Source organism: Buteo buteo, chromosome 5, assembly GCF_964188355.1.
Source record: "Buteo buteo chromosome 5, bButBut1.hap1.1, whole genome shotgun sequence".
NCBI classification, from domain to species: Eukaryota; Metazoa; Chordata; class Aves; order Accipitriformes; family Accipitridae; genus Buteo; species Buteo buteo.
The window spans coordinates 30,827,836-30,855,479 of NC_134175.1; the positions used below are offsets into that span (position 1 = coordinate 30,827,836).

A 27,644-nucleotide genomic window follows, 5' to 3' on the forward strand; every position below is an offset into this window, starting at 1 on the left:
ATTAGACTGCTTCACGTGGTTTGTAATCAGACTGTACCTCCATCTTGTGCCAAAAAATGAATGGCTTGTTCTGTTCTGGCCAGGGAGTGGTGGCTGAGGGGGTGAACTAACAGCTTGTCTATCTCTGCAAGTCTTCTACAAATAGAGGTTACTGACAGTTTTTGCATTATTGCTGCTTGTAGACCTCCCCCAGAAGCACCAAATAGCAGCTCATGCTACTCAAGTTTGTAATAGTTTGGGACTCCTACTTACAAATTGCTGTGCTTAAAACCATTTTATAATGGCCTCTCAGTTGTGAGCTAGCACGAGTTTAAAGCAGTGCCTACAAGCAGTAAATTGGGTATTCCTAAGTTGTTGCAATCTTATGATGACTTTTGATTGGCTTCATCCTTTATGCCTGTATGTTACTGTCTTGAGGCCTGATGTTTCAACTTACAGGCATGCCTTAAAACTGGCCTACTGCCTAAAGTTATCTTTGGACAGCAGTCCCGAGCCAGAAGTTGTGGCAGAGGCTGTCAGAGGCTGAATAAATCATTGTACTTTGTAAGCTAGAGCCCATTCTCAATAATATAAACAGTGAGCACTTTTCTCAGGGAAAATCATGCAGGATGAGCAGTCACAGAAGTAACTGTGGATAAAGAATTGTGGATAATTCTTTAAGTGCTGTGTTTGGAGCAGGACAAACCCTCTCTGTTTACCTAAAGGCATTTTCTTGGTCTTGTTTAAACTACTGATCAGATACTGCTCCACGTAAACATGTTCTGTTAAAATATTGGAGAATATTTTGAATTCTCTTTCTCTCTTCTCCCAGCCCCATCCCTTTTGAAAACCCATTTCCTCTCATTGATGATCTTCTGGGGACTTACTCTGATCTCATCCAGTGTGACAGTAGCTGGAGTTCTGATGTGCCAATTTCTGCAAATTCTTATGCAAGCCAAAAAGAAGTGTATTATTTTTTTCATTTGGCATTTTTCTACTCATATTCCTGCTTACTGATGTTCCTGAAATTATAATACATCTGGATCCGTAATTTAAATGGGACAGAACAAATCAGACTTCAAGATAATTGGAAAAAAAAAAAAGGGCATTTAGTTTTAGCCTAAGCAATTACATTTTAATTTTTTTTTTTCAATTTAAGGTTTAATAAGGTAATTGGAAGCGTAGGTTTCTTGCAGGGTGTTCCACAGAAAGAATTCTTGGTTTGTTAAGGTGATACTATAAATGACCTCTTACTGGAAGTCACCATTCTTGGTTGCTGCATGTACTGGTGCTTTTTTTCTTTTCCTCCAAAATAGGTGCATCATAGATTAAGAAAAAAAACTTAAGTTGCCAGGTACATATATCCATAGAATATCTCTTTCTCTTCTTCCAATGGTTTATATGCTTTGCTATGATGCCTGCACAGTCAACTGGTTCATCTATCCATGTCTCTTTTCAGCTTGTGTACTTACTCTGCACAAAGGCTTGTTGTTGTTCTTAGGTTTTTGTCAGTAAGTTCAGCTGCTTTTGCTATGCTAGAAAATTTGTAGGGTTACATTAGTTTGATGTGGCTTTGGTCTCTTTTTTGCGGGAGTAGAAATAAAAAGAAAAATGGTGATGAAGTTGGTCAAAAGTATGGAGTGGCTTCTGTATGAGTTATGAAATTGTAGTAGATTCAAGAACAGCATACAGATGGGTTTATTTCTTTTTACCCAGTGTATAATTAAACTTTGGGTTTTGTGAATTTTTGCCACATATAACTTTGTGACTCAAGATCAGAAGGCAGTTGGAGAAGTTTTATGATTATCATGGATGGCTTTTTATTTCATAGGAAAAATATGCTGCATAGCACTGAAGTCGACACTAACTTTTTGTGGGAACAGGAACAACAAAGTATCACCATCATGCGGCTTAATTGTCATTGCCATTGTCAGAGGTGGGATGCTGATTCAGGTGGATCTGTGGTCTAGACCAGAATAGCTATTTTTATGTTCCTCCTTGCTAAGCGGAAGTCAATCACAGGCTGTCTGGTAAGCTGGCTGGCAATGATACGCTTCTCAGCTCTGTTGGTCCCCTCCACCTCAAGAAATCAAGCAATATCCCACAAACTTTCTTTTAATCAACTTAGCAGTTGCATTATTTCATACATTCCTGGCAAAAGTATTTGACTTTTCTGTCCCTTCCTTTCCTATCCCCTGAAGACACTGAGATTGAGAGAGAAAAGGAACGAAATAGTTAGCACTGTATGTCAATGGTGAGGAGGGTCTATGTTGTTCTGTGATAGCTAGGTAAGCAGCAGCAAGGACACCTGCTTGTTAAAAACTCAGTTCTCTGCCTCTGTCTTCTAGGATCTTGAAGGCAGGTACGGCCATGAAGAGGTGCTGCTTGCAAACAACCATTTTGCAGAGCTAGAAAATGAAGGAGGAAAGGGGGACTGTCTTCAAGTTTGGAAAATGCAAACTGCCGGTCCGCCACCCCTGTACAATGACAGTATCACACCCTGGCTGCGGATTAAGGCTGGTTTCTGCAGCAGTCTTTCAGGGTGAAGAGTTGCAGTGTTTTCCTCATGAGGATCATGGTTAGGACTCCAGCAGGGCTTATGAGGTTATAAAAGGTGTATAGTATTAATTATGAATCCACAGCCTGGGAAGACAAATGGACATTTTAAGATGTCTGAGGACTGGGATAAAAACTGAACCAACTGCTTACAGAGCCACCATAGGGGAATACACTGCTGGCATTCTTGTTGCCACACAGGGGTGTGTTGTCTGGCAAGCTGCCCGAAGCATGCCTGTGCACTGCCTCTGGCTCAGAGCACTGGCTACAGTTGCCTGTTTCATCACAGTTTGTTGTCCTGGGTTTTGCAAACCCACTGCTGACACTCTCACCTGCTCTGTGCTGGGAGAAGTTATTATTTCAGTTGTTTGCACATAAGCAGCTTTCTGGTTCTGTTTATTTTAGTCAAGACATGCTGCTGCAGTGATGGTTAGCATTGTAACATAGGTGCTCCAAATGGGGATTGGAGTTTCAATGCTGCTTTCAAAAGCTTCCCTTCACCTTATGTGCCAATTCCTGACATTTACATCTGAACACCCTGTTCCATATCTTCTTCCACGTACAACTTCTGCCCAGGTACTTATTGAAACTCTGCTGTGATAGTCCCTTGTATTGAATGAAAGCTTCTGTCATAAGAGATGTCTCCTGTGCTGTGACAGTGAAACATATGTGAAGGTATTGCTGTTTACTAGCATTCTATTTATGTACCTTAGGCCATAGTATGTGTGTATTATATATACATACTACGCACAAACACTATATATATATATACACACACAGCAAATATAGTACATTAGGTTTTATATATGCATGTATATACATATATACTATACACATACACTTATGTATAGTACTGTACTACTGTGTATATAGTATGTACATCTAGTACTACATGTGTGTATAGTATATATGAACATATATAAAACCTAATATATTTTTACTGCATTTCCTATGATCAGCTACTTAACTGTTCTCCCAGTCCATATTTTGTCTTGTGGGCAACGTGTGTGGGTATAGTTATGTAAATGAGAATAATTGTTTAATAAAAGCAGGTTGAGTCTACGTGCTCTGAAAGATCTAGCAGCATCTTCTGGTTCTAGTCCTAGAAGTTTCTTGGCTATAACAACACTGGTCTACCATGTATCCAGCTAACCCTTATCTTCAGGCTTTGTTTTAACAAAAGGTCTTTCCTTTCAGCAAAGGTGAGCAAGGGTTAACATCCTAAAATTGGAGATAGATAAACAACAGGTTTCCTCTGTTGGGTTAAGGGTTTTTTTTCCCTCCATCTTTTTGGCTTTTCTGAGTGTTTTGTGGAGTTGAAGCTGTACCCTGCAATCATGTAACTGACTGTCAGTATCAAACTTCCCCTGCTAAACACAGATAGGCGTGTGAAGTCCTTGACTAATTTTGGGAGATGCATCCATCTCCCCTATTTACAGAAACACCTGTCTGTCAGGGGAGCTTTTAGAAGACTGCTTGGATTGAAGGTACCCCTGGGCAGCATGAGTGAAGTGTGGAGGGAAAGGGTAGCTCTGCCCCATGGGAGCTGACACTGGGTGCTTTGCCAGAACCTGCTCTGCCATGTTTTGTGCCTGACTCAGCAATGCTGGAAACAGCAGCAAGCAGCAGAGAGCCTGTGAGCATGAGATTGTGTGTTATCTATCTCCTGCAGTTGCCTTATCTGCCTTTATTGGGTTTGTGTGGCAAGATTTTGGTAGCATGGGAGGTTACAGGGGTGTCTTCTCTGAGAAGCTGCTGGAAGCTTCCCCTATGTCCAACAGAGCCAAAACGGGCTGGCTCTAAGACGGACCTGCTGCCAGCCAAGGCCGAGCCAATCAGTGATAGTGGTAGCGCCTCTGGGATAACATATTTAAGAAGGAAAAAAGTTGCAGGGTACACAGAAATGGCAGCTGGAAAGAGGAGTGAGAACATGTAAGAGAAACAACCCTGCGGACACCCAGGTCAGTGAAGGAGGGGGAGAAGATGCTCCAGGTGCCAGAGCAGAGATTCCCTTGCAGCCCTGGTGAAGACCATGGTGAGGCAGGCTGTCCCCCTGCAGCCCATGGATGTTCACAGTGGAGCAGATCTCCACCTGCAGCCCGGGGAGGACCCCACGCTGGAGCAGGTGGGTGCCTGAAGGAGGCTGTGACTCTGCAGGAAGCCTGCACTGGAGCAGGCTCCTGGCAGGACCTGTGGAAAGAGGAGCCCACGGAGCAGGTTTTCTGGCAGGACTTGTGACCCCACAGGGGACCCATGCTGGAACACTGTGCTCCTGAAGGACTGCATGCTGTGGAAGGGACCCACACTGGAGCAGTTCATGGAAGACTGTCTCCTGTGGGAGGGACCCCACACTGGAGCAGGGGAAGAGTGTGAAGAGTCTTGCCCCTGAAGAGGATGAAGCAGCAGAGATAACATGTGATGAACTGACCGTAAACCCTGTCCCCCTGCGCTGCTGTGGGTGGTAGGTAGAGAATCCAGGAGTGAGGTTGTGCCCAGGAAGAAGGGAGGGGTGGAGGGAAGGTGTTTTGAGATTTGGTTTTATTTCTCATTACCTTACTCTGGCTGATTGGTAATAAATTGAATTAATTCCCCAAGTTGAGTCTGTTTTGCCCATGATGGTAACTGGCAAGTGATCTCTCCTGTCCTTATCTTGACCCATGAACCATTTGTTATATTTTCTCTCCCCTGTCCAGCTGAGGGGGGAGGGGGGTGGGAAGTGACAGAATGGCTTTGGTGGGCACCTGGTGTCCAGCCATGGTCAACCCACCACACTGCCCCTTTGCAGGGGGGAGGGCAGTGAGAGTTATGGCAATATTGAGAATGAGACAATTTGTTAAAGCTTGCAACTTTCAGCTTACTCTTCTAGTGAACTTGGCTAAGTTCAACTCCATTAATTATGATAAGAAATCACTATTAACAAAACAATGTTTAATTAAAAAAAATTTATTTCACACTTCTATACAAATATCCACAGGTAATTTCTAATCATGGAATGATGTAGCATTGCTATCTGGTATAAAAAAAGTTTTGAGATAGAAGTATACCAGTGACATGACTTACTTTTCAAGAACTTTCAGTTTAACACTGCTAAGACATTCATGTTCTTAGGTGAGGGCCACAATCTGCTTTTAAATCCAAGGCTATTTGTCATGCTTCTTAGCCCCTGATTAGCCTGGCTTCTGATGCTACTGAGCCTTTCAGCAAATAAGCTAGAATTTTAAAAGCTCAAAAACTGGGTAACAGCTAAATACATGTGTAAGTGTTCATAAAATCAGGGTCACAGCATACTGAGATTATTTAGTGGGAGAAAGAAGAGTCTATTATTAAATCAATGCACTTCCTATAATGATGACTTTTTAGGTGACAGCACCTTCCAAGAAGGCACGTTCAAAGTTAGTAGTAAAAATAAGACACTTGACAACTGCCCTCCTAGCAGGTTTTTACCCTATGAGGGGAAAAAGTACCAAGAGGTTTTTGCATAGTTCAAATTACTAGCAATTAACGTGCATACTTTTTGAGCAGAATTTTGTTTCACGTGGAATAAGCAATTGTGAACTAAATCTTCATTCTTAAATAGTACCAAAGCTTTAGAACATGGGTAAAAAAGTAAACTCTTTAAATAGTTATATCAGTTATGTTACAATAACTAGATTACTGATAAACACAACATTATGGTTCTACTTTTATCAACATTCAGGTATTCAAGACGATTCAGTAGTCTCAACATGGATCAGCTCAGATCCCCATACTTAAGGTAAGTTAGGCATTTATAGCCTCCTTCAAGTGCTATGTAACAGTTGCAGTAGTCAATGCCTTTTGCCAAACAGGAAGTCCTTATGAAGCTGGAAAGCTGTTTCCAGAGAACCTCTCACTTTCTTGCAGTAAGTATAAAACTGTATCTAAAAACCCTATTTCTGCTTGGTGTCCAAATCATTAAATAGTCTGAAGTAATATACAAATCATGTTACAAGACCTGATAATTCCTATTACATAAAGTTACAAGTATCAGGAAAAAAAAGCCCCCATACACATCACTGGAATAAATATTTACATTTTTAGAAAGCATTGGCACCTTCAGTGACTTATTAAAATGCAGTGAAAGCCTCAAGTCTCATAATCTGAAGTTCAAAAACACAGTGGATTTGGAAGTTCAGTTAAGTCTTTGGCCTAACAGTTAGTCAAAGACAGTGATATCTAACAAAAATAAATACAAAAACGACTAAAATATATATATATACAAAAAGTACATCTACTATTCAAGCCTCTCTTTTAAAAAAAACCTGTGTATATTTGTTGTGAATAAGAATCACACAATCTGATCTTCAAAAAAAAATAAAAATCAAGCAACATTACCTATTGCACATGTAATTTAAGATGATGCTTTTTGTTAAGCCCTAACTACTGCAGCAGGCAAAGTTTATGTCTAAAGTAGATTTGCAGGTCTTCAGATTATACTTGAACAAAGTGTGTTAAGGCCACTGTGTGTTGAGGGAAGGATGGAGAACCTGTCTTGACCTTAACCATGCGTTCCTTGCATACCTCGGAATAAGGTTAGGATCACAGGAAAAGGTCTGCTGGTAGTGGTTTTGCATATTTTGCAGAAAAGACCCTAAATCAACACAGCATTGTCTAAAGTGTGAGTTAGATTTGAAGGGGGAAAGAGGCAGTCTGGAAATTAAATAATGCAAATAAAGTCTGTTGAAGCAATTTTAACTGTGCAAACAAAAGCCTCAATATAAGTAGTAATATCTACAATCAAATGGTGAATGTCCATAGTGTTCATAGGTCTAATTCCGTCAGTATTCCATTAATCAAAACCTTAACTTCTATCTGAACTTTGTGGATGAAAAGAATCTTTCCCTAAGAGTAACTTTCATTTTCATTCCATTTTGTGAACCATTGTTTTGTCTCAAGGTCTTTACATTTCCCGTCCTTGATCTGTCGCTCTTCTTTTCGAATTCTTACAGCATGATATCGGGGGACACTGTCTTCGTACCTAGAACGCTGGAAGAACCCGCACTGGGGCAGAGAAGAAAAAGAACAGTTTAGGTTTGAATTGCTGCCAAAGCACTACAATTATAGAGGCAGTAAATTCTTCCTTTGCACAGATACACAGGTAAGAAAATTGAAAACAAACATATGTAGGCCAAAAATGTAGTGTACTTAGCTGTAAAAATGTGAGCCAGCAGGTCTACATTAGTTGTTCCAGCACCAGTTGAAGACAAATGGCACAGTCTGACAATCTGGTGGTAATCTAATACCTTAAAAATATTCCCTCCCTCCTCTAACTTTCTAAATTTGTTTTACAATTCTTAAGTCGCCTTATAAAAGCTATTCATTCATATAATGAGAGAATTTAATGCTACACAAAGAAGTAGATAGAGTTTAGGAAAGCTTGCTTCTGTATCAAAGGTCGGTATGTACTTCAGTATCTGTCTGTATGGTGACATGATTTACCTTTAAAAACCTACAGAAAGATTTCCAGGACCTTCAAGAAAAGTTACAGTAGGGCCTTGTTTTCCCAAGCACTATATCTCAACTGTAGTCACCTGAACTAACACACACATATGCAGCATTAGAACATGAGACTTGCTTAGTTTGCCATGGGATAAAAAAACCAGACATTAACTTGCAAGTTTTGTAATGTGCCACGACAAGTCTCCCTAGATGAAATCTAGTACAGCTAATTTGTGCCCTGCAATTTTTTTATTCAAAGCCACTGTAAAAACAGATTTTAAATATTTAAAATTAATTTCAGTCCATTCCTCAAAACAAAAAGTAGTTATGGCCACAGCATTACAACGATGATGATTGGTAGACACTCAACTTTACATGCTTATGGGTCACTGATGTCAAGATTAAGGTTAAGAGACATTGTGCCATCCAGCTCTCATTAGATACTACTAGAAAAAAAAAAGATTAAAGGGGCAAGATTTTGTTCATAGTATTTGAGGTGGTGAGTTTTTTGTTGTTGGTTGGTTGTTTTTTAAATAATAAAACTTACATGGAACTCAATTTTTAAAAAATTGCATTGAGGCATAGACCAAATCTTTAGCCATCTCTTAGTTTTTCATTAAGCACCGTTCTGATGTATTTTAGTTAAGAACTCCTCCCCATCCCCTCGTCCCAAGCATCACTTATTAATATAATGTACATGCATGTAACATCTTAAGTTGAGTAAAGGTTGCTAGAAGCATCGTGCATCTAGTAGCTTCAGCAGAGGAAAGTACATTCCTAGAAAAGTATACCTTAGAATTGAAGGAAAACAGATGGTTCCACAGCAAATTAAATTCTCATTATGAAAACCCCTTTCATTACAAGCAACATGTAACTTTTAGCATGCACAGAAGGTTAGTAAAGCAAGTTTATCTATTGTCCACATAGTCTTAGCTTTAAATCTCAACTCTGCAGTGTTGGATTACCATCTCTCAAGCTTAAAAACTTACTTGTACTGTTAAAACATAAATTAAAAAAAAAAAAAAAAAACCTAAAAAATTGCCATGGATCAACATTTTCTAGAGAAATAAACAAGCTTTTTAGACCAAGATAAACACTTGTTTGTTCACGTGCACCAAAAGCTGAAAATCTATTGACAGAATGAGCAAGCAAGTACGATAGTTTGAAATCCAAAAGTTAATAGAACATATGCAGTAAAAGCTTCATAGTTAGCCACCGCAACCATAGCAAGTGCCACAGCTAAAAATTAAAAAATATCACCAATTACCAATTACAGAAGTAGATCAATACTATGCATCAGAAGTAAGCCTTTCTTTATCAGATGGCTGAGCATGGATCTCAGCCTTGTGATATGTGGCATCGTAATGATCTTTCTTATTTCTCTTGAAGAAACCACACTACAAGGAAGCAAGGTATTTAGTCAATTTTTGTGGACTGGAAGAAGTCAAACCTATTAAAACTGACTTAAATTAACTCTGTGAACTATGTTCCTATTATCCCTTCACAGGCAGAAAAAAAAAAAATGTAACAAGAACTTAAGACGTTTCTAGATCTGAGAACTTGGACTAACTTGATCTGTAAAATAACAGAATAACCTGAAGTATTTTAGAGGCATTTTGTTAAATTTCTAGTGCATTTGTTGTTTTTTTTTAAGAAAAACTACTATAAAATATGTCCTTAGCAACTAAAACTGGCTGTGAAGAGCCAAAACAAGTCTATACAGAAACCTGTTTGTGAACTACTGCACAGGAGACACAAAAACAGAGGGTAGAACAAATACGAGTACTGCTTTGACCTGTACAACACAAGCATTTGTCTTAAACCAATCATGTAACTGTCTTTGAAGTACCATATTTGTCCTTCATAAGTTGGCACAGTGTTTGTCATCAAAAGAAGCACTGTACACTGTGGGTGTGCCTGTGAAAAATGTGTTTTCATGTGCAGTAAACCACTAGTAGTTATAACCTAACAGCCCACCCAAAGTATTAATTCATCAGGAAGATTTGCAGCAGGAGCTGGGCATTTATTAGAAAATATGGAAGTCAGAACTATCCTGTGAGAAGTAACCTGCAGCAAATAGTAGGTCCTCAGCAAAGCTAACTGGTGCAGCTTCTCCAGAAGAAAGCAAGTGACAGGATATTCTTCTTCCCCTCTTTCTTAATGACCTTCGGCTATCCCGTAACAGCAAATACTAACTGCCTATGCCTGTAAAAACTAAGAGTAAAAAGACTACCCTGTTATACTTGGAACCACAGTTAGTTGTAAAAATGCCAAAGGTATTTAGAAAAATAGGTACTTTATTTTTTCTTTTGCAAACTGTTAACCTTTTGTTATGCACACTCATTTCCTCCTTCAGGGTTTCTAAGATAAAAGACCAGTACTACAGACATTCACCAGCACACTTGGCTTTGTATTATTTCTGTACCTTTTGGTTATTTTCATCTACCATCAGTTGAATGGTATTTCTAGTGTTATGATAACAAAGCCCTGCTAAAACATTCGTACATAGTTCACATGAAGTTTTACACCTAACTGCAGAAGCCCCAATAAGCTGTATCCATCCATATCAAAGTAACTATGGGCTCTGAACATTTGTCTCAAGTTTTGCCCAGACCTCAAAATACTCCCTTTTGAGGATGTGCAAACAGAAAAATTTCATAACAAGTCTTCCCATGTAACCATTTTAATTACAAATGTTGCAAAACTGAAAAACTGATAAAGGTAAACTATGGTTTGGGCAGTTTTGCTCTGTTTTGAGTCCCAAATACAAACCAAAATACTTAATCGTTTGCTGTCTCATCAGCTGTAGACCAGGAAACATAAAATAACCAGATGAATAAAACCTCACCTTCCATAGTAAGAATACCAACAGTGCAAGCATCAGTATTCCAGCAAAAATGGCCACAGAGATGATCCACCAAGGTACTCCTGTATAAAGTGCTACTGGTTTTGCAGGAAAGACAGTAACACGCACCTAAAGGAGAGAAAATATGTGAAGATGGAAAGAACGTTTGAGAAGCATCCATGTTGAATATAAAGCTGCAATTTATACAGTCTTAGCTCTTCTGTAACAAGAAGTCTTCTCTCTCTCATCTACAAAATGTTTTTGAAGAAAAAGTTCCTACTGGTATCATTTCAATATGCTAGTGAATTTTTCTGACCTGATTAAAAGGTTAAAATGATAAATAATTCAAAATTAAGTTAAAGAGCTAAACTTTTAGCTACTTTTTTTTTTAAATGGTTTGGGTTTTTTCCCCAGTCTTTGAGATAAGCTGGAAACATCGCAACCGTAACACATGGTTAGCATTAAATGTTGAACCTACCTGAGCAACTTCATTTGTGAGTTTAACATTCTTAGCTGCAGCAGGAACACTGATCGAAGCCCTAACAAGAATGTCCAGGTAGTTCATTTTGGAGTATTCCTGTTCCAAAATAAAATACGGACATTAGACACAGAACAGGAAAGAACTCCGACCTTCCAAAAATGGCAGGGAAGAAGACTTACTTCTAAGAAAGTACTGTTCCACAATCTGGAACGCAGCACAATAGATGCCTTGCTGTCTAAACCCTTCAGGGGACATTTTATGTCCACACAGCGTGCATTCACATTGCAGTCCTACAATTAAAAATTTCTACGTGTAAATAAAAACAGATCCGCACAAATTGTTTAACACACACACACCCCCGATTAAAAATTGGATTATATTAATATATTAATTATGTGCAAGAACCAAAATCTGTACTGACAGCAATAGGAAAATACAATGAAGTTGCTATTGCCTGTTTATTTTAATGTAGATAACTATGCAGAAATTCTCTCCTATTTCTCTCTCATCAGTAGGATAACCTAAACGGTCAAATTTTCAAAGCATCGATACTTGGATTTAAGATAAAAACAAAGCAAAGAGATAACCTTCTTTTACCCTGCAAAACTCAGAAAAGCCCTCTTATGAGTGCAGGGGGAGGTATCTGACAAGACTACAGTTGGTGCAAAATGCTTACCAAGGTCTTGTATTTTCTTTCTGAGAAAAAAGAAAATGTTTTGCTGTCTGTAATCTGCTTCTCTGCAACCTCACGTTTCCTTCTTGAGTCATGGGATTCCTAAAAGAAAGGGGGGGGGGGAGATAGGAGTTTTAGTAGTTTATCATAACTATATCTTAATTCTCCTAATTCTGACCCCATACAAGCAAAGAAACGAGTTCAGTGTTTTTTTATTTCAAGATCAGCACACGAGTGACATCATTATACATCCCTACTTACCTATACATATTGCTAATAGTAGAGTCAGGACAATTACTAGAATTTGAGATTACCTAAAGAAACGTCAGCTGACTACTTTAATAGGTCAAGGGAGTTTTAGATTTATAAAGCTTTCAATGCTATTTCCATTTTTGTTCTACATAAAGGCTATCAATCTTACTATGCTAAAAGAGTAAGATTGTGCTAAGGTCAGTAGATGCATTTTTTTAACTGTATACTAATTACCCTCACTGAAAGTTTTACTAACTAATGTTGTCATCTGACAAGAATGGGTTTACGTGCATGCACTTTTAATAGTGAAAATTAAAACTCCCAAATGATCTTAAGATATAAAAAAATATAATGAAAATGAAGGCTCAGGGTTTAGGAAAAAATCTTGCTAGATAGGCACAATGAAGGGCTGTGAAACTTGCTTGAGAAATTCTATTTATCATATTTGTTGTAAATAAGTAAATTTAAGTGCAAGCCCTCTCTCTTTAAGAAAGTACATGGAATTCCCCCAGGATGGGGAGATGTTTCCTGTTGTTTATTGTTTTCTGTGTAAGAACTTGACCAGATTTCAAGAATGCTGATGAAATTTGTTAAAGCAATCAGCAATTTCACCCTGTAAGAGCATATGACAGCAGTCCCCATTGCAAAAACAGTCATCATGACATAGCATCTATCCTTCAGCGTATTATCCTCATTAGTTGTTAAGAAGTCTCCTAATAAGCCTAACCCTTTATACATTGTTCATGTACTGTGCTTGTGAGCTGCTCAAGACAAAAAAAAAAGTCCTTCTGAAGGCAAGCTCTTATGCCCTACTATCACATGCCGTGGTGCTTTCATGTTGTACTAATTCCTTAACAGAAGGCAGGGTGACATACCGCAACATGCAAACTATTGATTTCATTCTCAGGTTGACAGGAGACTTTTTCCAAGCCTTTGGAATCTATTTTCATCAAATAAAGCAGCCACTTGCCATTACTAATTTCTTTCGGCCACTGGATGTCCAGGGAAGCAGTACCAAATGTTTTCAGTGGTCTGCCCAAGTTAGTTACCTGTTAAAACAAATATTATTTAAACCGTGAAATACTTTTGAAAGGGATTTTCTTCTCTGTCGAAAGTGTTATTGACTTGGGCAAATTTTAAGCATGCAGCTAACAGGAAATTTAAAGGGAGATGGAAGACAGTCAAAACAGAGTATAAAAACAGAGCATATACTAAAACTAGCATACTTGGTTAGCAAGTAAATACAGAGTTTAAACATATAAGGATTAAAATTCCCTAACATGAACTTTAAGCTGTTGATTTTTAGAAATCTATCTTCATGTGAAACAACAACTCCAATTCAGAGTTAACAAATCATTCAGTTAAATAACTGAGGCAAATTGCAAGTTTATAAGGAACTCTGACACAGAAAGATAACCAGCTCTTGCTCTCCCAAGTCTGAAAGTTGTTTCCCAACCTATTTTTTGCTTTCTTCATGTTACTGTTCATGATAGCAAGTTCTAAAACAGGTATTGTAACTGCTTCTACTTTAATATATGCATGCAAGGTACAGAAGAAAGTAAAGGATTGACAGATGGACTTTAATCCTGACAAACTACTATGTACAAAGACAACGGGGCTTGCATTAATGATGTAGAAAAAGCAACTCTCTTGCTGATGAACGGAATTTTTACAGAACCAAAATTGCCTCTCTTAGCTTTCTCCTTGATTTATTAATTAGGCGGAAGACCAAAAGAGTGAAATAGACCCACACATTCAGAGTGGGTCCCACAGTGTCTTCTTGTGCCTGCTCAATCCTGCACGCAGTAAGTACACATACTCGCTGTCTGTGTGCACCAGCTAACACCTGGGCATGCCACAGTTAGGGGTCTGGGTTTAAGTTTCCTTCCCTACCTGCATAGGGTTTTATGCTGTACAACTGAACATGCATGAACTGGTCCGAAAAAAAAAAGTGTACGGCCAGCCTCAGGTCACTTTCTCAAAATATCATCATAAAACATAGAAGCTCTAGTCTGCAGCCAGACTGCATGTTCTGAACTGGAAGTCAGGATTTTGGGACAAGAAAAGCCAATTTTAAATCTAGCAACTTTTCCAAGTATTCATATGCATAAAGAGAGAAGCTGTTTGTTTGATTAAAAGCAGCTGTTGGCATTAATCTAAATTACTCACTCTGAATTCATACTCTATGAGGTTTCCAATATTATCTTCAGATTTCATAGCACTCTCACCAATGATGTTACCTCCAAAATATACCTGAGAAGGCTTAGCAACTCTGTTCAGGTGGGGATGGGGAAGGAGAATAATCAGATTTTAATGAAGTCTGCAGCAAAAGTGTCATCCCCAGCCCCCCCCATTTGTTATGCTATCAACACTTACCCAGTGAGTGATAAAAGCAATTCGAGAACCACTTTAGCACTAGCTGTAATTGGAGTCGAATTAACTTGAGTGCTTGTTCTACAATGAAAAGGAAACAATGCCGTTTATTTTACAAATTTCACAGTTTTTCACTTTACTATTAAATTGCTTTTGTAAATCGAACAAATTAATTCAAAACATTTACAACTGTATATAAAAACATAGCGAGCACACACACAAAGAAAACTTACGTTTCCAACTTCAGATTAATGTCCAAGTCTGTTGTATCAACATTAACTTTAGTGGTACTTAAGATCAGATAAAAGGTTACCTAGACAAGAAAGAACATCCATGGAATATGTAAACGTTTTATAAAATATATTAATATGTGCAGTATTACAGAAATACACCATCAATTTCTAGAGTTAAAAAAACAGATCCAAATCAAATTTCCAGTTATGACACAGAAACTTTGGACAACTGCGATCAGGAATCAGATTTTATGACTTGAGTAAAATGGGTGCAACTTACATTAGAATTTCTTTTGAAAGGATTTCCAAGTTCGCACTCTGCTTGAGAGCCATTTTGGTTAGCACCACATGTTAGCTGTTTTTCCTGATTAAACAGAATACATTTAAAAATAAATATATGCTGAAAATATTTTAAAATCGAGTATCTTTTCTCTTTAAAAATACTTACAGGATAACCCCTCATCTCCCTGAACGCAGAATACGTCAGACTGTCTGGAAAAGTTGCTATCAGTTTGGCTTCATAGGCATCTTCACCATCTTTTTGGGGATTTTTTGCATCAGATGGATTGTTTGTCACTGTTATCTCCAGGGCAATATCTTTCTGATCTTTCAGAACAAGCACTGGCATGCCATTTTCACTACAGAAACGGAGTATACAGCGTTGGGTACATTAGGAAAACATACATATATGAGAGTTTGCTTTTTACTGTGGCTTACCCAAATATAACTCCCTCTCTTAGGGAAGAATTACTGTAAGACCATAAACACATGAATCGTCATAGGTTTGGGGTTTTTTCCCAGACCAGTATTTAGTCTCTCGAAGTGGGCAGCAGTTAACAGGATAGAACAGACTGATATAGCCCTCAAGTAATCATGAGCTTATAGTATTTCTGAACCAGCACTTGCATCTGGCTCATGTTTAATAGTGATGAATTTTCTCTGAATAAATCCACTGACCTACTTTTTTCTTGTAAAGTATACGTGGTTTTGTCATCCGAGTCAGGTTGTGGCACTCACTGCTAAAGGAGACGAACTGTTGACAGTAAGTAAACATACTTCCTTTTGTTTGTTTCACACCTCTTTTCTAATTTCACTGGCCCTCCAGGGAGGAGAGATGCAGCAGGGTGTTAGCTGTGTGTTATGGTGAAATGATTTCTCTGTTCACTTCTTTGTAACTGCTTCTCTTAGGCTACTAGACGATAGTATATCATGTTATCATACTCGCAATCAAACCTCATCTCAATAATAGTTAACAGTATCACACACAGTAAGCTACTGCAAGGCTGGTTTACAATCTCCTTTCTCCAGGGTTAGAAACTTTTTTTTCTAACCTTTAGCCCACACCTGCATGGTTGTGGCCACCTTGTATCCGTTTGTCTCCATAACCCTACTCTTCTTCTGAAGCTCATCCCCACTCCCCCACCTTCCCCACCCTGACAGATCAGTACTATGTCATAGGGCTGCATTTGCCAGACTAACAGAATAAAGCTGCTCTATCTCCCAAAAGTTCTTTGAAGCACTTGTTAATAATTTGAATTTTAGCAATGCATTAATCAAGGCTTACATTGGTAAATAAGTAAACCTGTCTTCATTTCCTTCTCTAGTGCAAAACCGGTACTGAAGTTTCAGATTGCTGTGACATTTATTGTCTTCTCCACATCCTTCTTTTAAGAACTCCACCTAAATAAAACCAAAGCACTTTTACTGCATGCCACATGATACTAGCTTAAAACAAGATTCTGATGCGCACTGCATAAAGCACCTACAGGGAACTCAGAGACACTTTCCTGGATAGAGTAAGATTTTTAACCTGACTCTTACTTCTCGCCTGTCAAGACAGTTTTTCTTTGTGAGACAGCCCTTGATGCTGATAATTTAGAACTTTAAATGTGACTAAAAGGCAGAGTTAGATAATTCTAAGTAAGAGGTACACTTCTAATGAGAAAAAGCATCTGTAAGTCTGATTCTTCAGTGAGCCCTGAGGAAATGAGATCTTTTACCCAAGATACTCCCTCTATGTCACTGCTGCAAAGCTCTAACTCTGCTGCAGCATCCTTACCATGGAAGAATTAGGCTGTACATTATTTTGTGATGTGGGACAAGTGTTCACAGTGGAAGATGATGGATTTCCATTTTTAATCAAAAGTACATTTCCTGCTAAAATTGTTGGGGACAGAAAAAAAAACCTAGCAGCTATACTATCTTCCCTTTTGTTGCAAAAGAAACACAGGATCTAGTTCATAATGTTTTGTAACAAGTTCATAACAAAATACAAAACAAAAGCCAGTAGTTACAAGTCCAGTGCCACCCCAGTTACTTCCTTTGGTTGTAATTTAGCTTTCTACAGCCTTTAAAAGTCAGTGATGTATCAAAGTGCAGATTTATGGGAAAATGTGGTATCAAAGGCTTACTTTTGTGGTCTTTGTTTCAGATTCATTTGAATTTAGAATTGGTATAAGATCCGGAAGTGCTCTCTCTTTTCTTGTGGACGGTGAACTAGACTCCAGGCCAGCAATTTTAACACTGACTGATATTGGAATGGGGCGTAGCTTATCTTTAATTTTTTCCTGTTAAAATATTTTAAATGACATAATTAGTGCAGAGAAGAAAAAACAACACAACAATACACATTTAGCTTTTGATACACATATTAGAACAAGCAGTGAAGCAAACTCTTCTGCTACATTTTGCCCTATTAAAACTATTCACTATATAGAAACCCAGCATTTTCTAAAAATGGGCAAGAACACAAGGAACCTAGCCCTACTTTTTTTTTTTTTGGCTTCCCAATCTGATGATTTCTCTCACTGTTAAGAATTCCTAGGAACAACAGATGGTAACTCAGGCAAGTGAAATTCACACTACAACAGTAAAATAACATACTTTCTCCCTATTGCGTAAGTTCAAGCTCTTTAATTTGCTGCGGTCAAAAGCAGCCTTGGAGGCTGGCTTATTACTGCTGAGCCACACATACAGAATTTGTTGAGCTCCTGGAGCAGTGCCACCTTTAAGGGCCAGTGTAGCAGCCGAGTCAGAGAGCACATACCAAGCTTTCTAGGGGTTAAAATTCTTTTCCTAGCCAGTCACACCATTAAATTCTGTAACAATTACTTCTGTTGGAAACAGCTCTCCATTTTTGGCATTTATTCTATCTCTTATTCTAAATTAGTTCAGCTCTGTTGACCTCCAGAGCATTCTGCAGTGGCTACAACTTTTATTCATACTTTGTAAGAAAGGCAACAGGAGGAAGCAGCATGTGTGCAGGGAATAGTAAGGTACTACTTCACTATAGTTGTTTTCTAGTTTTGAAACTTTATATTGCATGTGCCTTTAAAATTCTACACAAAGGTACCATGAGGCTGAAAAAAGAGCACACTTTTGTTTTAAACGGATCTAAATGAAATAAAATACTCTGCCTTACCTGCAGTACAAGCTTGGTTGTCACACACTCTTTTGAGTTCTGTCCCCTTAGGGTTGTACTTGCAGTAAACTGATCAGACAGGTGGTCCTTAAACCGTACTCTAGACGGCAGGCCTAGCTGCCTCCTCTCATTTTCTGCTTCAAATGTATAGTTGATCTCTATATGAAGAAATAAAGTAGGTCACTATAAAAAAGAACCCTTGCCTTATTAAAAAGAACTTTTAATTTCTCCAGGTACAATCGCACAACATTATTCTAGAAGACTGTTTCAGCCAGTGCTGGGCTTCACAAACTGTTTTCAGTTATTTACAAAACTTTCTCCATCTGTCAGTTTTGTCCCTCTCCAGTTGAGGGCTGTGTACCCTGTGCGTTTATCTAAAGGAACCTTCTAAACCAAATTCTTTTATTCCAAAAGTACCCCATTACTTCACCAGCACGCAGAGCTGGCTGGAGGAGATGTAATTGCTGCTGTTGAGCCAGCAGAGGGCTGAGATACAAAAACTTTGTAAATACTCTTGACTCGCTGTCCTTGATTTCTGTTTTGTCCCAAATAGCACCTAAGCATCCAGCAGGGTTTTGAGGTCAAGGTACACTGTTGATTTTAACACTGAGGGCAAAAGTGTGACTAGAGCTTTCTAGTTGTATGCTGAGGCATGTTTTGATTAGAGCTGAACTCTGTGCATCTTCTAACCATCTCTGTATTCACAGAGCTAATGCAGTGTTGCAAGGATGGGAACAGCACTGAGCGTGCGAGGCCTCAGGAGCACGCAGATGGGCACACGTGAGCTGCCTCCGAGAGCTGGAAGCACTTGACCTGTTGAAGGACCAGGACCTTATTCAGGCACATCCTACAGCTTTTACTAGTTACTGAGAAACTCAAGACAACCCAGGAGGAAAAGGAGGTTTGGGCTTAAAATTCTTCTCATTTCCTCTCAAAATTCTACAGTTTTCTGAGGTATAGTAACAGCAGCATTGTAATGAGAGAAAACAGGAGTCATGAGAAACTAATGCTTTACATTTTTAACTGTATGGCACAGTCTTCTAGGTTCCTGTTAATATGAAGATTTTTTTTATTTCAGTTACCTATTTCCACAAAACCATTTTCACAAATGCAGAACACTGTTTTATACAGTAAGTCTCCAATAAGAAATGATGCTTACTAGTGATATGTGAAATGGGCTTTTAAAACTATTTTCTAAAGCAGTGGTAACCTAGAGAGGCAAAATGTTTTTGGTCTGTATGGCAGCCATTTGCTCACTGGCAGTAGTATCACCCAGAAAGCTTCAGTTCAGTCTCTCATCCACAAAACTTCCTAATATACCAGCATGACTCTAAATACATGTTACTCTACATACAGATAGTGAGATAGCTGATTGACCTTAGTATTCAGTCACGTTTTAAATTTGATGGTCAGTCTGAGATGAGTCACTATAATTTGCATACTATTCTTCCATGATACACTCTAAAAAAAAAAAAAAAAAAAACCAAACCATGTAACAAACAGATAAAAATACTTCTCTTAAAAACTTACTTATTCTTGGATTTAAATCACTGGGGTTTGCAGTATATTGAAAACATGCTTTCACATCCATCCTGTAAAAAGTGGCAAGAAATTAATATTAACTTCAGTAAGGCATGGTCCAGACTGAAAAGTTTTAATAGTCCGTTGACTGACATTATCAGTCTTAGACTGTGTTATTCATGCTAGAACAGTAATTTGCTGCTTACTAAACTGAATTACAAAGCAAGAAAAAATGGTTGATAAGCAATTAGAAAAAATATTTTCTGGCATTTGCTCTTACATCTCTACTCAGGAGAAAGCTGTACAAGTTAAGGCACTTGCAAGTGTTAAAAGTCTTAAGTGGCAAAGTGACATTCATTTTCAAAAATGGACATTATGAACAGAACATATGCCACACTTTTAGTACAGTAGGCATAGCAAATTCAGGAAGTCAAAATGATCACATATAGATACATTTGCTTAACCTGCGTGACTGTTATATCCCTTCACTTTAACATCATCACTGACGGAATGAATTCTGACAACAGAAAACTTAATACACCAAGGCTTCTGATAGAGTAATTTTTGGTTTTAATTACCATATTTCACTACGGTCCTCAGGGTTCTTTTTCTTTAGATCAATTCTGTCAGGCTGTACTGTAATGCTTCTTCTAATGCTTATCACAGGCCGAGATCTTCATTTGGGGGGAAAACGGGGAGTAAAAAGAAGGAAAAGTTTCTGTTAAGATTAATGAAATAATTCATGTGAATCCTAGGTGTCCTCCATGCCTGCACTGATTTGCAGCAAAGACACCCCAAGAAACACAGAGTTTGGCTTTGATAATGGTTGGAAACAAAAGAAGACTACTTAAAGCTAAGCAAAGCAAGTCACAAAAAACAACTGTATTAAATGCCTGACAGGGAAGCAGGGTATATTAACATGATGTTGTGGTTGTCATTTTATACACATAAAAACCAGAAAATTCAAAGGGATTTTTCCCACCCCAATGGCAATTCAGCCCCTGTGAACAACTGTAGGTACTGAAGTTCATTCAGGTTGATGTCCGCAACAGCTTTAATGTGGAGCCTGGGTGGCTGGGGGAAATGATGTTTTCATTTCCTGACTCCTCTGCATGTAGGCTGTAACCATAATTCAGTCTGACAACTTTTCCTTTCTCCTCCTTTTTGGAAGGGACAAGAAAAGACAGTTCACATGAACAAATGAATGAGCTCATACTGCTCTCATCAAAGCACCTAAGGGTTGTTTAAAATGGCCAGTAAGCCACCTCCTCCTTTTCTAGCAAATTTCTTTTAAATGGGCCACCCATTGCACTCTTCATCACCATAAAGGTTTTCATTCTCACCTTTGTACAAGTTTTTGTACTGCCCATATCAGCAAATGATTAAAGCTCCTTTTGAGTAAGCAGAACACTTAATCTAACCGACTTCCCTTCCACTTACTCTATTCTCTTCCACAAGCAATATGAGTTGCTTTTGTTGAGTGCTGTTTCAGTGTACTTAAGAACATTCCAATTATGTACACAAATCCTATACACCTTAGAGATGTGATCATCAAAAAATTGTAGGAAAGGTCGTTCTGCCTGAAAGGTAGAGTTGTTTTCATCCCCAAAACTGACACAACCAGCTTTAGAATTTCTGCTCCTCCTCCTTTGGGACCTGACAGCAACCACCAAAGACCTGAACCTGATGCAGCCTTCACAGCTCTGATGAGGAGACAGTCCTCTTCCTGCTCATTACTAGTGATTCAACTTAACAGTACATTAAACTGGAAAAAAAGCAGAGGTCTGCAAAAGACCATGACCTCATCCCTAATTAAGGCATGCACTACAGAAATCCAAAAGGATCCTATCTGCAGGGCTTCCTCACAGCTGTTTCATGGACCCCACTGGAACCTCAGCAAGGCTGTATGCCTCACTGTTTTTGGATCCTCAGCTCCAAAAGAAGGGTTTGGTTTGGTTTGGGTCTTTCTTCAATAAAGCAGGATTAGATTTATGTAACAGCAGCAAACAAAAGCTCTAGCAAACGTATCAGTTAACTTCTCTTTTCTTAAGGCAAAAGAATTACTTGTCACCCTTAATTCCATTGAAGGACACGGACATCCAAGTTAGTTACCACAGGGCAAAGCCAGGGTAGTTACAGACACACTACACACATTAGCACTCCACAGTAACTGTCCACATTCACCCTCTTGCCCTGTATTCTCAGTCAGAAGAGGGGCATAAAGTAACAAACCAATTTATGGATTTTTTTCCCCCCAGAATTTCCAACTTCTAGAAGGAAAAATACACTCCAGGCCAAACAGCTTTTTGTTACTTCTAAGCAGTATGTTTTTAAAAAACTAAAAACCAAAACCTTGGTGTAATGCAGTTCTGTATATAATACCTGAAGACAGATACAGAATCCGAAAGGGAACCAACAGCAACATCAGGGTAGGCATTTTTATCCAGGTCCATGTTTCCAGCAATAGAGTAACCAAAGAAACTGGTGCCCGTTTTTTCACCATCAAGAATCTAAAGAGCAAACAGGTTGAGGAAATTCAGACATTTAAAAGCTATAAAAGTGAAGTAAGTAACAAGTGAACATCATTGTCCTATAGCCAGGAAGGGGGGAAAAAAAAAAAAAAAAAAAAAAGACACACAAGGAAATAGGACCTCTATGTTCAGGTAAATGACACTACAGTGCCAAGATGATTTGCTTTTCTTCCAAGAAGCTACTTTGCAACAGTAGTGAGTACCAGAAATGATGGCTGTTTTGCATAGGAATGTTGCCTAGCTTGTGTGTCTTTACAGTATTTATGCAGTGTAGGCACTTGAAACTGAAAAAGTATTCTAGAAAGTATTCTAGCAGTATTCTAGGAAGTGCCAGCAAGTTCCATTCTCACCTTGCTAACTGAACACAGTGGTCCTCACAAAAAAAAGAAAGGCAGAAACTTTTTTTTTTAAAAGGAAGTGAAGTAGTAGTAGTAGTAGTGAAAGAGAAAATGAAGAAACCAATTATTTTCAAATCCCCAAATTTCTTTCAAAAAAACCAAAACTTACACATCTACATGCCTTCTTCCTTCTCTACATATTACTGGTGCTAAAGGACTGCCCCAGAAAGAAAAATGTGTATTAAAATCAAGAATTCCTCATCTTTCTGGTCAGCAGTGCCATCTTTGAAGGGTCCTGTGACTTTTCTGCATACCCACCACCCCATTAATAGAAAAGGAGAAGATGGATAGCCCCATCGTTCCTTTCATTTTGTGCAAGACTAATTATATATAGTAAAGGTTATTTCATTACCTGTGCTGGTTTTGTATTTATTCCATTCTTGGATCCATGATAAATGTATACTTTGCCAAACCCATCATACGGAGCCCCTACTGCAATATCTGTTGAAAATAAGTTGCAACATCTAAAATAATTCTTACTCTTTCTGGAACTTGCAATCATCATAAGGGTAAGATGTTCCAAGTCTGGCATTAGCAAAAAAGTCACACACATTTTTATTGTTTGTCACTCACCAGGATATCCATCCTGATTAATGTCCCCAACATTTTCAACTGCCAGGCCAAACATGGAGTCAGTGGTTCCATTTAAGCGAATAGGTTTTACTCCTTCCCATTTGCCTTGCTGGTTAATGTAGATGTACACAGCACCACCAATATCTCCACTTCTGTCAAAATACTGTGGGGCTCCAACAACAATGTCTTGCCATCTTAGAATTAAAGAAAAAAAAGCAGTCCTTTTACAGAAGAACTGTGAAAAATAACTTATCTGACTGTGGTCTCAAGGTCAGCTAGCCAAAGAGCTCTGAACAAAGACTAAAAAGTACATTAAACTGGCTGAGCAACAACAGCTCCACTGATACTACAAACCGATTATATTCCCTTTGTGACATACAAGGATCTTCTAGGGCCTTCTCTGGGTATGAGATTTGTTTCTTCTTTCTTTGTTTACACTAATTGTTTAAATTGAAATAAAACTCTTTTCTATAATTAGAAATGTCAACTGTGACCTGACTGTTCCCTGAGATGCTCGCCATTTCCTCCAGCAAAATACGGAAGATGGGATTTGGCATTCCTTGTATTTCTCATGCGAAAAACCAAAGCAGAGAGAAACCAGATTGCCATCCTTCATTACACAGGCAGCAGGAGTTAACCAAGGCCATACCCGTCATTGTTGAGATCCACAACAGCAACATCATAGCCGAAAGAAGAGGCCAGCCCTTCTCCTTCAAACATGTGCTCGAGTGAAAGTGCTCTCTGATTTTTCTCTTTCTTCAGTAAAACAACTGCTCCGCTGTGGTTGGCTCTTGGGGCACCAGACACAAAAGTCATCTCATCTTGGGAGACAATTCCTTTACCAGAGTCCAAAGAGAAACCTTTAACAGAGAAAGAAAGAAAATATAAACAAATAAACACACAGCTTGTATTGTTAACCGGAAAAAGAAATTCCCCTACTATATTAAAGTGGTATAATGAATAGAAGTTTTGCCTAAGACAGAGTATGATATACTGGGAATTCCCCATTTCTATTTGGACTGGCGGATGCATCTTTACAAGTCTACACTCCTCCATACATTACATTTAAGTATTTCCCCCACAAAATGTATTATTTCATTGCTCACTCAGATCTACTTTTCACGGACACCAAATACAAGATCATTTTTAAACACACCAGCTTAGAAATTATGAAACCTTACCACTTGAATATAGCTCCAGTATTTCTCCTCTGGCAAAATTATTTATAAAAATTCCCAAGTACAAGTCAGTTTCACTCTACTGCAAACATGCAAAATGTACCGCACAAGCACAGTATTTACACGAATGATGTATACAGTATTTGAGAATTGCGTTGCACAGTAATGGTGAAATTGGCAATTTTGATTTAATGCAGCCCTGAAGGAGATGTTCAAATGAATTTAGTCTTACGTATTCTTTATAAAAGCCAATATGTTTTAAAATATATGAAAAACTGAGTTGAAAGAATATACTGCATATACCAACATATCCAGTGAAGGCCAAAGTAGAAAATTATGCACATGGCAAGGAAGAAAGGTACTAGCCAGCAGACAGCTATCTCCCTTCTGAAACACTTCACCACTACTATGAAAATTCTCAGTTACAGCAATTCACAATGAGACAGTTCCAGAAAAATTGGGGGAGTCCCATCTGGGGGAGGGATGAGAGGGTTTGGAGAAATGCATGACAAATCAGTGTTTCTCTGAAGCCATGTTATTTTGCAAGCTCCTCTTCATCTGAATCCCTGTTTTTACATGCTTTTACTTGCAGTGTATTTGAGATGAGGGCGTATGGAGGGGAGAGGACCATGTCAAAGGTCTGGAGATTATGTCTGACCAGATGCTGCCACCTCAAGTGGTCACAAACCTAAGTAGCTATTCATCATTACATCCACCGATTTGTCCACCTGTATGCCGGGAGGCAATGTTTTGTACACAAACTGATCTGGATGAGTATCAGATACAGCTGTCAAAAATAGAAGACCTGTAAACATGAGTGAAAGATTGAAGAGAAAAAAACAGTAGTTAAGCAAAGCAGCTATAACCATGTTTGTTTACTGTCTAAACAGAGGGAACACAGCAATGCCAGTGAACAGCAGGCTTGCCTGGAAGTGGTTTTGATCATGACAAATCAAAGGCAGCACTTACATTTAGGAGATAAATGCATTTGTTACAAAACTGCAAAAAGTCAGTATTACTCTGTTCACAGCAAAAGACACGTCCACAAGCACTCCTCACCTTGCCAATTCTTATTTCACCAGAAGAGGTTACCAGCTTGTCTTTCTAACGTAAGCTCTTATGATTTCTTTTTTTTTTTTTAACACCCAGTAATTATTGCTGATATTTAACAGAAGTTTATGTTCTATTTCTTCTAACAGATATGTACCTCCAAGCTGGCTCTTTTTTTGACTTGCTTTTACTTTTTGTATTAGCATTGCCCTTCCCAACTGTTCAACTTTCCACCACTCACACAGAAATGCCAGTCTCAAGTTACCAAAATTGTATTTGTTGCATCTGCCAAAAGCAGTGGATCAATACATGACAGAAATCTGCACTAGAACAGAAAGGTTCTTTACACTTTACATGAGGCCTTTCCAAAAATGCAGCATAGCCTTTTCTCTGCACCAACATACCTCACCGGTGTACAGTAACATCCAGTGGCGTAAGGACTTATTTCTGCTTTCACGCATGCACAAAGTGCAAGAGACTCACCTCCTGCAACACGCATGCACAAACACACAGACACACACTTAAAATGCAATCACTACTCATATTCAGGTATTTTAAAGGCCTGTAAAAAGGCCACTGGAGTTTTAAAAACTTGAAGAATAAAGAAAATTGCATTCACCTACCGGGAGAGAGAAACGGTTACATCCAGAAACTCAGATTTTGATAAACCTTCTGATACCACAGGGCAGAGAGCTTGTGACTGAGGACTACAGATCCATACACTGTACTTAACCATTAGAGTGATTATAATCACTCCCCAAGAATCTGTAGGTCCTCATCACAGCTCTTAAATCTCTCATTAAATCAGCAGCTCTTCTAGGTACCTCCACAGAGTATCATCTCACACTTAAAACTGGCCCACAGACATGGACGGAGATGTGAATTACCCATAACGGTTAACATGTTACAGGGTCCACAAATGAAGGATTTTCTGCTCCCATTTTGTATCATTGCACCAGGCTGGGATCACAAATGTTTAAGAAGCCTAAAGAGATTTACCATAGGTGCTTAATCCTACCTAAGTAACTGTTAGCTGGAACAGGAACTAGATTCTTATCTTGGCGGCTCTCATCACCAACTTCGTAAGGCCCATCATCAAAGATACCCAGATCATAAAATGTCTGATTCTTTTGCTCTGCACGAACCACCCCTGAAGAAATGAAATGATAAAATAAAAGCAAATGAATGGTAAGGGAGAAAAATAACATAAATGGTTCTCAACTAACATTAATTACAAAAAATGAGATAGTGACTGCTGTTTAAATGGGACTAACACAGAACAGTACACTCGGTGAAAGTGTTTTCAAAAGGCAATGAATTTCTAAGTTCTATCCACATGCCAGAATCTCACACTGCTCTACAGAGAGGCCATGCAATGATTTGGAAAACATGGGATACTAAGAAAATTCTCAACAAAAACATAGGACCAACTTGGACAGGAACTGCCCTCATCCCACCGTTCTTAACCTCATAAAGCCTCTCTTAAAACAGAGGTAAGTACACAGGAATACAAAAAAAAACTTTACTGTTCAGCTATGACAAACACCAGTGATATATTTAGAAAACATTATTTAAGGGGAAAAGAGCTATTGTTTGATAAAATGTGTGCTTCCCTTTTATCAACAGGCATATTTAACATTTTGGCAAGCACAAACATGTTTTTCCATGATACAAAAGAGTACTCTTATGACCAATACACTGTCATAGCACTTCTCTGCAATTAAAGTAAAACAGGGTCTGAACTAAATATGCTGTTTCAGCTTGGTCAGATTTTGTTGACAGATACGTGGAAGATTAAGTTTTCACTAAAGTACACCTTGTGCCAGAGCTTAACTCAAAAGATTTTGCATGGTTCATATAGCAGGCACAGGTGTAAGAGGGGAAAAATGTAATGGTTGAGGGATCAGATGTTCTAAAGAGGGAAGTATTTACAGCTGTTGGTGTAATAAGTGTGATGGGAAAAATCACTTTAAGAAAAAAAAAAAAGAGAGAGACAGAGCTGGCCACTTAGATACTTCTCAGTTTAAACTAACAGAGAAAATCTATGGGTTTTTTCCCTTAAGTTTTGGAATATCTCCTAGATGATACAGAGTACTTGGCTCTTACTCAGACAGATTATCCAT

General features: G+C 38.5%; 1 protein-coding gene across 2 annotated transcripts in view; it reads right to left on the minus strand.

The window, feature by feature from the left end:
* Positions 1-5,462: 5,462 nt before the first annotated feature.
* The window catches only part of ITGA6 (integrin subunit alpha 6), a 46,246-nt gene continuing 24,064 nt past the window's right edge, over positions 5,463-27,644 (minus strand). For both annotated transcript variants that reach the window (XM_075028442.1, XM_075028441.1), the window contains exons 5-26: positions 26,540-26,671; positions 23,943-24,153; positions 23,294-23,487; positions 23,073-23,161; positions 22,174-22,301; positions 20,370-20,465; positions 19,801-19,862; positions 18,271-18,428; positions 17,261-17,416; positions 16,414-16,529; positions 15,298-15,487; positions 15,130-15,213; positions 14,850-14,929; positions 14,620-14,697; positions 14,413-14,515; positions 13,119-13,292; positions 11,995-12,093; positions 11,498-11,608; positions 11,316-11,414; positions 10,841-10,966; positions 9,260-9,389; positions 5,463-7,554 (exon numbers count right to left, since the gene is read on the minus strand). In XM_075028442.1, the coding sequence (XP_074884543.1) occupies positions 9,282-9,389; positions 10,841-10,966; positions 11,316-11,414; positions 11,498-11,608; positions 11,995-12,093; positions 13,119-13,292; positions 14,413-14,515; positions 14,620-14,697; positions 14,850-14,929; positions 15,130-15,213; positions 15,298-15,487; positions 16,414-16,529; positions 17,261-17,416; positions 18,271-18,428; positions 19,801-19,862; positions 20,370-20,465; positions 22,174-22,301; positions 23,073-23,161; positions 23,294-23,487; positions 23,943-24,153; positions 26,540-26,671 (2,594 nt within the window). In that variant the 3' untranslated portion in view covers positions 5,463-7,554; positions 9,260-9,281. The remainder of the gene's footprint in view (positions 7,555-9,259; positions 9,390-10,840; positions 10,967-11,315; positions 11,415-11,497; positions 11,609-11,994; positions 12,094-13,118; positions 13,293-14,412; positions 14,516-14,619; positions 14,698-14,849; positions 14,930-15,129; positions 15,214-15,297; positions 15,488-16,413; positions 16,530-17,260; positions 17,417-18,270; positions 18,429-19,800; positions 19,863-20,369; positions 20,466-22,173; positions 22,302-23,072; positions 23,162-23,293; positions 23,488-23,942; positions 24,154-26,539; positions 26,672-27,644) is intronic.